The 11677-nt window shown below is 42.5% G+C and overlaps 1 protein-coding gene across 2 annotated transcripts in view; it reads right to left on the reverse strand.

Moving 5' to 3' along the window:
- The window catches only part of LOC107037261 (serine protease snake), a 135597-nt gene that overhangs the window by 83135 nt on the left and 40785 nt on the right, over nucleotides 1-11677 (reverse strand). For both annotated transcript variants that reach the window (XR_001460820.2, XM_015255723.1), the window contains exon 5: nucleotides 1192-1358. Coding sequence is in view for 1 of the 2 variants with exons in the window: in XM_015255723.1 (XP_015111209.1) it covers nucleotides 1192-1358 (167 nt within the window). In the remaining variant the exon portion in view is untranslated. The remainder of the gene's footprint in view (nucleotides 1-1191; nucleotides 1359-11677) is intronic.

An 11677-nucleotide genomic window follows, 5' to 3' on the forward strand; every position in this document is an offset into this window, starting at 1 on the left:
GGGAGATATTGTCGATTGGAGACATTTTTTTATGGTCACTGAAGGAGGCAAACCATTCATCTAAATCTCGCAATAATCTGCGAAAAATCTTATTCATTAATCTATTATTATTGAATTAATCCCATTATGTGTAGATCACTGAAGAACAACGAAAACGTTCCAAATGTTGAAACGAGTTGGAATGTTTTCTCTGTCCTCCTCCATTTTCTTTCTCACTCGCACTCGTTAAGTTTGGCGGAGGACGGGCACGTGCCAACGCGACGGAGACGACAATGAGTGGGAGCGAGCGCGATACATATTCCTTTCTCACTCAGGGGGGGAATAAATATATATAATCGAACATTACTATAGTAAGAAAAAACAAAATCTGCACAATTATTCAATAGAATCACTGGAAAACTATAGAGTTTTCCAGCGACAGCGCTGGGATTTTCTATGAATTTTTTGACCTACGTGTCAATAATAAATATGTCGAGAAAAAGGAAAAGACTTTTAGATCATTCGATTGTGCATTCATTGTACTATTGATTATAATATGTTCGATTTTACATTCCTGACAATTATTACAAAATGCGAGGAGCTACCGTATTGAGAACCCCTTTCCGGTTATCGACAAATTTATGCTCGGGCCCTACCATACCAACAGTTCCGTACGCTCCATCGTAGTCCATGTGCCACCGCTACGAATTTTGCTGTTGAACACTTTACATTGGCCCTGCTCATCTCCCCTATAATCTCTGGTAGGGAAGTAATTTTTTGAAACCATTATTGGGTACTGATGTCCTCTCGGTAGCGTTGGAAAAATAAAAATTGTGTGTACTTGTATAGGTAGACTTGTATTTGATAGGGTTATTCGTCGATATGCCCGTCAATTATGTAGTTTTACACTTACCAAAAAAAGTATTTATATCAAGAATGAAATTTAATCCAATTGACTTAATCTAATCCTGAAAACGGAAACGGCGAAAAAAATAAAATAAAATAATATAGAATAAATCAATCTAGTTGTTTAAATACATCATTTTTTCACGTTTCATGACATTCATAGGTATTTCCACCCAAAATTAGGAAATAAAGAAAATCCCAATTACATAGCTCCTATTCGGAAACAACAAAACATAAACATCTTGAAAATTAGATTCACTTTAAAAAATTTGAAACATTCATTCCAGATATTTGCATGTACTTTACCTGACACGTATCTTTCCCTTCCTCACCAGCACAGATTTGCCAATCATCAACTATGCCCTGCTTCAACCTTGGATGGACGGTATTTCCGACGACAACACGGTTACAAAGTCCTTGAGGCATCGTGGAAAGTGTGACCTTAAGGAGTTTATTGGACCCTTCCTCATCAACTATGGAGTCAATTTTAAATCGTTTGATAAAAATAGAATTATGAATAGATCACGAAAAAGAAATCTCCTCGAATCGGGGATATAATATTCCGGAACCGGAATAAAATATAAAATAAAATATAAAATATGACGGAATCCGGAATAATATTCCGGAATCCGAAATTTTTAATACTTTTAATACTATCCTTAATTCCGGAATGATATTCCGAGGATTTCCTCGCATTGACATACGTTGCGTCTATAAGAGGTGGCATGTACTGACGACGTGCCGTCCGAATTTAAGTGAGATCCGGCAATAATCACTAGTCCATACGCTAGGGGTACTTCTGTGTACATTGAGATGTCTATTAGATTTTATTACTGGATTCTATGTTTTCGAGGTCGCTGATTACGAATATGATGATCGTTTGTGCGAAATCGTGGGCAGTCTCTTTTTTTATAACAATTTGATTGTTTAAAATGGAATATCGCGGAAACGGTTGGCTGTAGGGGAACATGTTTCAAACAAAAAATGTTCCTTATCAAAAAGTGGACCTATTTTGTTTTATAATCTTTTTTCATAGCTGTCATGGTTGCAGAGATATCACGAGAGAGTCTCGCTTGAGCCACCGTAGAGAGCAGACGTGCCTGTTAAGTTCCCTACGCGCTTGACGTTGCGAATCAAAATGTTCTATCGTTTACTAGTGCTACGGTGTCGATTGACCAATTAAATTAATTTGTGAGGATTAATTCCTCTTGGTAAAACTGCTAATAGTCGGTCCTCACGGAGAGGGCCAACTAAAAATGAGTTCCCAGAATAGAGAAAATCAAACCAATGTGTCACCCCAAACTTCAACGAAACCCTCGTACGTGTCGATGGCAAAGAACACCACTGGACCATTATTCGAACAGGCTATTATCCTGGAGAGGAATGAAAACGCAAAACCCGAAGATCACATTCTTGCCCTTTTGGAAATTATTGATTCATCGAAAATTGTCTGCACTGACGTCATTTCCAACGGTCGTATCATTGTTTGGCTGGACAGTGTGCGTACGGCAGACGAGGTAATCAATTCAAAGAGGCACCTCAAAGTAGGTCACCAAATAGTACACATTCGCCCGTACGTTACCAGAAACAAGAGGATTATATTCAGCCACGTGTTTCCTCAAGTCCAGAACAGCTTCTTGGAAGAGGAACTGAGAGACAAATATGGAATTAAAATCACAACTCCGATTACGACGATGAGATCAGTTTATGTTTCCCCGGAGGACGTTGCGAAATTACCGAAGAGAATGGAAGTAACGGTCTTCGGCAAAATTATTTTGATCTACATCTCGGTAGATACAGCCGCATGTTTTGAGTGCAATAAAGAACGACACCTCGCGAAAAATTGCCCTAACAAAAAAATTGACAACCAGCAGAACGGACAATCAGTAGAACAGAGTTTTAACACCGACGTGGATCCCTCTGAGATGAGTAATCCTTCTATCACAACGAATCCTAATCACGAGCTAACTCAATCCCGTCCAATCGCTAATCCACTATCCCCATCAATCGCTGATCCTCCATCCTCCCCAATCGCTAATCTTCCGCCCCCTCCAATCGCTAATTCTACCATGATAATTGGAGAACTGAGCGATCCCTTGATCAGTATCTCCAATGGAATGGATAAACCATACACTACCTCTGCATCCATGGCTCCCCCACCCCAAGGATCGCACAAGGAAAAGAGGCCTCTCTCAATCTCCACTCAATCCAACGCATCCGCTGGAGAACCAAGTGTTGGAACTGAAGGAGTTGATGGAGAATCGGGCTCTCACTCGGACACCGAGTCGTATGCATCCTCCCGCGAAGACTCTTCACGTTCATCAAAGGACTCAAATCAAGAAAAACCCAACAATCCTGCGAAGAAACCAAGAGTCTCCAGCTCTCCCAGTGCCTCTCAAGAGTCTCTGGAGTCTGCTGGACTACAGGCTGACTGGGAGGGGGTTCAGGAACTCATGGGTGAAAAAGCAAACGAATTGCCAATAACTGTTACTCAACTTCGCGATTATCTTGAAGAAACTAGGAGTCCCCTCAAAGCTGTGGAAAATGCTCTCAAGATAACTGAGGAACTGATGGCACTCTCCATTATGATCGACTACGTCAAGACAAAACTACCCCGGAAAGCACTCAAGAATCGTGTTCCTAAGCTGTGTAAAGCCCTGGAGAAGGAACATTTCGTTCGCCTGGAGTCAAGGAATAATAGCAGCAAAACGAATCATGAATCAACGATGGAGATCTGAAAGCTCAGCTGGGAGGAGAATACACTACAATGGTTGCGAACACATCAACAAATTCCAATAGCTCCCGACCACCATATCCTCCTGTTAGCAGAAAACTCAAAATCCTGTACTGAAATTGCCGGGCCTTCGATCGCCGCAGAGCAGAATTGGAGACCCTCATCTAGGACATCGACATATTGGTATGCGCTGAAACCCACCTGAAGCCCAATGACACTCGTGACCGTAGACTTCCTGGCTTCTTTGTAATTAGGGAAGACAGGAAATACAATATGGGTGGAGGCCTTTTGGTGGCTTTCAGGAAAAACATTACTTATAAACAAATTGAAACTCCAGATATTTCAGACCGGCTAATAGAATCAATCGGATTTCAAATCACAAATTCTCTCCCAGCATTTAATTTATACGCATTTTACAAACCCCGCCACACATCACTCCTCCACTGCGGTTGGGACAAAATCTGTGCCTTATCCTCATCTCCTCAACAATCAATTATTATAGGCGATTTCAACTGCCACCACCAAGCGTGGAATTGTAAAGGGAATAAACAGGGTGGGGATAATTTTTATAACTCAATCCTCACTCATGACCTCATAATTCATAATCCGGACACTATCACTAGATATGACGAAACGAGTGAATCGAATATCGATCTAGTACTTTCATCTACCTCACTAGTGGACAACATCAAAGTCACTGTTAAAGACGAGACCTATGGGTCAGATCATTTTCCAGTTCTAACCCAAGTAGCTATCGAAAAGCATATTTATATTAAGAAGTCATTCAAGCTTGCATCGGTTAGAACTGAATGGGAGGCCATTGAGAAATCACTAGACAATTCCTTCATCCCTATCTTCGTCGAGTCAAATTATGAGAGTCTCTGTCCAGTCGAAAAATACCACAAGTTCATCACGCACGTCTCCGATCACATAATATCTAACACTCCTCGTAAAGTTCAGGTTTTTCCGTCACGTCATCGAAACCCAGTCCACTGGTGGGACGCAGAGTGTCGGGATGCTCGGGAGTATCGCATCGCGACTTATGCCCAATGGAAGTCTTCAAAATCCCATGAGGACTACATTGGGCATAGGCGAGCGGTTGCTGATGCTACCCAGCTGTTTGCGACTAAGAAAAAAAATAGTTTCAGGGCTTTTGCACAATCGATTGACATCAGGAAAAATCAAACATATGTCTGGAGCTCGTGTAAAATTTTCAAGAATTCCTGGGTGAATAACACTCCGATGAACAAGAGGGAAGATGCAAAGAACGACGACCAAGTAGAGAAATCCCTTAACTCCATTAGCCCTCCATGGGCCCACTCGGATCCCGCCTATTTACCTCAGTGCGAACAAAATCCAATGTTAGAAGCTCCATTCTCATATGTAGAGTTTAACACGGCACCCGCAGCAATAAATCGGCTCCCGGAATGGATGGCCTATATTACACTTCCCTCAAAAAACTTCCCCAAAATACAAATTAATCCTAGTTGATATATTCAATGAGATGTTATCCTCAGGAAGCTATCCCCCAAACTGGACTCAGCAATACCTTCATTTTATTCCTAAGCCAGGTGGGACGGGAGTGAGACCCATTGCCCTCTCATCTTGTCTGAGTAAACTTTTCGAAACAAGCAGACTCCAGTGGTGGGTGGAACATAACAACCTCCTCCCAAATTCCCAAAGCGGGTTTCGTAAAGGGAGATTTTGCCACGACAATCTATCGAATCTACTCCTTCATGTCGACTCCAATCTAGCCAAGAATCAAGAAACCCTCGCCGCTTTTCTAGACGTAAAGTCGGCATTTGACGAGGTCAACTCTCGAATTTTACTTGAGAAACTGGCTGCAATCGGATGCCCACTAATATTAATTAAATTTATCAAGTTTTTAACATTTGAGAGCCAAATCACGTCGCCGTATAACGAGACACCCAGACTTGTATATAAAGGAGTCCCCCAAGGAGGAGTCTTGTCTCCTTTATTATACATCATCTACGTAGCCCCCATCGCTGATAATCTCGCGGGCGACGTCACTATCTCCCAACTCGCGGACGACATTGCGATTTACACAAGCTCTCCCACAGTAGCCGCTATGAAACTCTCGATGGAAGATTCCATAAAAGAAATTGATCACAATTTGAATATAATTGTACTAACACTCTCACCGTCAAAAACCCAACTGGTCCACTTCCACCGAAGGAAAAAAGCTCCGGCTAACACAAAAATCGAAATTAACAAACACGTGATTCGCTGATCTCCTGAGGCAAGGTTTTTGGGAATCGTATTCGATCAGAGGCTCTCATTCAAACCACAATTAGCTAAAACCCTCCCATCGGCACTCAAATCCCTCAACATCATTAAATTCCTACGAGGCACGTGGTGGGGGGCACATCCAGAAACCCTGTTGATCATTTACAAAGCATTTGTCCGTTCGATAGTTGATTACAGCTCATTTGTCGCATTTCCAGTTCAGAAACAAGATGTCCTCAAGCTTGAACGCCTTCAATACTCGGCTATCCGTCACAGTCTAGGATATAGAATTTCTACTCCCACAAATATTCTGTTGGCGGAGAGCAAACTCCCGTTCATTGAGAAGCGATCGACTTTTCTTTGTAAAAGCGTTCTCATCAAAGCTCTCGAATCAAAGCTCCCAGGTCTCGTCTACCATTAGTCAAATGATCGCAAACAACGAATTTATACCTCAAGCCAAAGAACGTCTTATGAATAAATGTATTCGAGAAATTATCCCACTCTTACCGGGATTAAACGAGGAAAACCACTTCAACTTGTATCTATACGACTACAAAACTATTTGTTCGTCACCTGCGAAGGAAGCCGACCCAACAGAAATTAATCTAGACATAGCCAATAGACTCAATAACGCTTATAGAATATTCACGGATGGAAGCAAGAAGTCAGAGGGGATTTCTGTTGGATCGGCTTGTTTCTCTCCAGATCTTAATATATCGAGAAGCTACAGCATCAGTCTCTAGGCTTCGGTATTCACGGCGGAATGTTTAGCTATTAATGAGGCCCTTAAAATAGTTGTGGAAAACCCTCGCAGGGACTACCGAATTATCACCGACTCCCTCAGTGCCCTCAATTCGCTGTCTCGACCAACTCAAACAATTAAAGACAATAAATTAATCTTAGAAGCCAAACAAAACTACGAGACTTTTATTTCTAGGAATAGTAATGAAAATTTTTTTGAAACTTGAATGGGTCCCGTCTCACTCAGGAATTGAAGGTAATGAGGAAGCCGATCGCCTGGCAGGAGAAGCCACGGAAATTCCTCCGAACATCGAATTCTCAATTCCATTCTCCGATTATCGAGAAGATTTTAAAAGAAAATCTTTAGACTGTACGTTAGAAATATGTATTGAGGAAGCGAGCGAAGACAACGCAAATAGCAAAGGCGTGGAGTATTTCAAATACTTTCACATAAAAAGTCGAAAACCTTGGTTCCACAAAACTAAACTTCCTCGTCAATCTGTAGTCTGGATTAATAGGGCCAGATCAAACCATTATCACCTGGCAGCTTCTCTTCAAAGGAAGAATTTTATTGAATCTGCCCAGTGTGAATGTGGACATTTAAGCGAGGATTTAGACCACGTCCTCTGGGATTCCCCACGACACGACCAACACCGACAAATATTATATAACACCCTACAACTCAATCAATGTTTCCCTCCGTACTCAAGTCGCATGTTTCGCAAAAACTTAGACTTAAAGTGCATTGAAAGTATTACAAAGTTTCTCAATAACTGCAATATTAGAATCTAAACTTTAGAAATTTAAGCTATCATAATATACACAAAATTTATGGAAGACATTTGTTCTCTTTCTTTTTTTCTCTTATATGTATATACAGATATATATGTTTATATTATAATTCACGGCTGTATAAACTGGTGGTTTTGAGCTATTAAATATAACAAAAAAAAAGATATCGCGGATGCAAGTCCAGCGAGCGGCGCGCTGCCACTATTGCGCGGCGGCAACGCGCTCCGAAGTCTTTTTAAGAAAAATGGTTCGACGGAGAAACAAATGGTTGAAACAAAAGATGTTCATCATAAAAAAATACATCAGATCAGTTTTTTGACTTTTTCAATTATTCCAAGTAATTTTCGAGATATTCAACGTTTTATGGGCGATGACGGAACAAATTCGCATTGCGTAGATCATTAAACCGTGATTATCTCGTTAACTACTAGGAATAGACCAAAATATCTAATAACTCAAAAGATGAGTCATAAAATTACCAATATCTTTTGTTACAACTTTTTTTCTCTAGCTCCGTCCGTTCAGAAAATATTCCTGGCGCAAATCAGGGTATGAGTGCATTGAACGTCCACCTCAACTCCACACGTCGCACAGCGGCTTCGCAGTGTTATGTGGCGTTGCCACAGTTTTCTCCGAATTCGTACACAATAGCCTTATCTATGTTTTCATTTTTGAGTTTTGTTTTCATCCTACGGAATTGAAGAACTCACCGTCAGTTTGCATTGAGACTCCTGAGGGTGAAGATCGTATTTCCAGAAAGTTTATTTTTTCGCGTGATTTTCTGGCTAGATTGCACGTTGTTTAGCGAACAAATAGCAGAGTAATGAGTTGAACGAATTTCACAGAGAGAGTTATTTGCTGAACGAATGGAGCTAGAGAAAAAAAGTTGAAATAAAAGATATTGGTAATTTCATGACTCATCTTTTGAGTTATTAGACATTTTGGACTTTTCCTAGTAGTTAACGAGATAATCACGGTTTAATGATCAACNTGGTCTATTCCTAGTAGTTAACGAGATAATCACGGTTTAATGATCAACGCAATGCGAATTTGTCCCGTCATCGCCCATAAAACGTTGAATATCTCAAAAATTACCTGGAATAATTGAAAAGTCAAAAAAATGATCTGATGTATTTTTTTGTAATGAACATCTTTTGTTTCAACCATTTTTTTCTCCGTCCAACCATTTTTTTTAAAAAGACTCCGGAGCGCGTTGCCGCCGCGCAATAGTGCCAGCGCGCCGCTCGCTGGACTTGCATCCGCGATATCTCTGCAACCATGACCGCTATGAGAAAATGTTATAAAATTATGTTCGAAATACAGCCTAAATCTCCAAAATGGTTACGGTCGACTAACTCGGCCATCTCCGAAAATCTCCGTGAACTTTCGGGTCAACGGACACAGGTCAGCGCGGCACCCGGAAGAGTCAGTCAGTAGTAGTATNAAGGCTTGGCAGAAACTCACCAGGAAGTACGAAGACCCTAGACTCGTCGCTCAGTCGTTATTCAACAGGATCCTGACGCTGCCGAAAATCACCCAAGCAACAGAAGAGAACCTCAGCGCCAACGGAGCAGCAGCATTGGAGACCCTAGATCAATTACAAGACGTGACGGGGCTGACGACAGACAACATCGCTGAACAGCTGATAGCCCATCTACTGAGGAGATCTCTTGATGCAGAGACACTCAAGCAATGGGAACTAAAGCTGGGAGACTCAAAGGATTTCCCGAGCCTTAAGGAGTTCGTGGCGTTCATCGAGGCCTGCGGCAGAGGGATCAACGTAGGTGCCAAGCTGCTATCGTCAAAGGAACTCAACGCAGCTACGAAGAAGTCAGCTCCTATAAAGAAAAGGAGCACCTATACGGCAGCAACTCAACAGCAGGAAATTAAGGAGCCAGAAAGACAACTTCCTAGGAACTGCTGTGCCTACTGTCAGAACAAGCATTTTATAGCATCCTGTCAGAAATTTATCGAGCTCAACCCAGCGAAGAGAAACGACGTCGTTATCAACAAGGGGCTGTGCTTCAACTGCTTGGGGCCACACACGAAGGCGAAGTGCACGTCGGAAAAGAAGTGCCACAAATGCAGCAGATATCACCACACGCTCATCCATGGAGGGAGTTCATGGACGATGAGCCCGCCTCCAGCCAGACGCACTCAAGCTGAACCCGTCCAGATTGCTGGAACATCCAGGTAGCAAGAGGATCACGGGAACTTCTTAGAGGCGTTAGGTGAGTGAATGAATTCAATCGGAATAGCACACTCACCATCTCATTGATCATTCCTCAACAGTAGAATCCAGTACATCACCACCAGTAGCAGTGAACTTCAACAACAAAATGATCAATGAGAAAGTAGAGAACATCAACCACGAAACTCACCAAGGAGAAGCAGATCAACAGTCAGTGCTGTTGGCAACTGTACTGTTGGTAACTGTAGCACGAGTAAAAGTCATATCACCGAGAGGATTCACGACAAAAGCCAGAGCACTCATCGACCAGGGTTCAGAGGTATCGTTTATCTGCGAACAATTAGTTAATCAACTGCATTTACAGAGAAGGGCATCAACAGTGGAGCTAGTGAGAATTGGTGGAATTAATTCAGAATACACCAGAGGAATAGTTTCAGTCACTCTACAATCGAACAGTGGGACTCATCAACTGCAACTCAACGCCCACATTCTAAAGAAGCTCACCACAATAATTCCGTCATTTTCATGCTCATCACCGAGAATCGGCTCACTTCAGAATCTTCAGCTAGCCGATCCCCATTATCTCAGGCCTGGACCAATCGACATCATACTAGGGGCTGACAACTATGGGCGGATCATCATGGATGACGTTGTCAAGTCAGAGCAATCGAGAGTAGTTGGCCAACGCACAGTATTCGGTTGGATATTATCCGGATCAATCGAATGCACAAATTGTTCAATAAAGGCATCTCTATCAGCTGTACGAGAATCTTCGAATGAACAACTTCTAGAGCTTCTCCAGAAATTTTGGGTCCAGGAAGAACTGCCAAACGAGAGATCATCAACATCAGAGCTTTCACCAGATGAGGCGGTGCAGAAACAGAAGACGGTCTCAAGGAGATCGCAACGCAACTACAAGGGCTTTGCCATGCAGGAGGCTTCTCTCTACAGAAGTGGAGTAGCAATTGTCCAGAAGCTCTGCATGAGTTGGGCCTATCAACTGAAGAAGAAATTATCCAGTTCGAAGAGTCAGTCACCAAGGTACTTGGATTGTGTTGGCATCAATCCACCGACACATTCCGGTACAAATCAAAGGATTTCAATACAGCGACAATCACCAAGAGAGTAGTCTCTTCAGAAATAGCCCAGATTTTTGATCCACTGGGATTTATCACACCAGTTGTCGTCCAGGGAAAGATTCTCCTACAAGATCTTTGGAGATTAAAACTAAAATGGGATGATCTTCTTCCAGATGAGTATGTTCAACGCTGGAAGACATTCCGAGAGAATCTCAACGACCTAGACAGAGTAACTGTACCCAGATGGCTGAGAATTTCAACAGAGACACTCAACATCCAAATTCATCGATTTGCAGACGCCTCAACGGTAGCCATGAGTGCAGTGGTGTATATTCGCACCAAAACCATTAACGATTCGACATCAACAGTACTGGTATGCGCGAAGACTAAGGTAGCACCACTCAAGCGCATGACCATCCCTCGACTAGAGCTCACAGCAGCTCTTCTACTGACTCAGCTAGTGGCATCAACGAAGAAAATGCTCCAAATCGACCAGGTAGACACCTATCTCTGGTCTGATCCTTCAGTAGCACTAGCTTGGATCAGGAGCCACGTATCAAGATGGAAGGACTTCGTCCACAACAGGGTCGTCAAGATCCAGGAAACTCTCCCGAATGCTACCTGGAGACATGTCAGTGGAAAGGAGAATCCAGCTGATTGTGCCTCCAGAGGCATATCACCGAGCCAGCTAGAAGATCATCAACTGTGGTGGTCAGGACCTGAGTGGATCAATCAGGATCCTGAAGAATGGCCACAATCATCAATCGACGCTCCAGCAATGGACATCCCAGAAGTGGCCAGAGAAGCAAAACCAGCACCAGCACATCCAGTTGCAATTAAAATCAACGAAATTGCAGAGCTACTCAACAGATATCAGACGATGGCTAAATTGCTAGCCGTAACAGCTACGGTCAACAGAGCTATCGACAGATTCAGGAGGCAGCCAACGCCCCCGGGACCTGTCTTGACAACAAGAGAACTCAACGGCGCGAGGTTATTTTGAGTAAA

The sequence above is a fragment of the Diachasma alloeum genome, unplaced genomic scaffold, assembly GCF_001412515.2.
Source record: "Diachasma alloeum isolate Michigan unplaced genomic scaffold, Dall2.0 Dall_scaffold_00215, whole genome shotgun sequence".
NCBI classification, from domain to species: Eukaryota; Metazoa; Arthropoda; class Insecta; order Hymenoptera; family Braconidae; genus Diachasma; species Diachasma alloeum.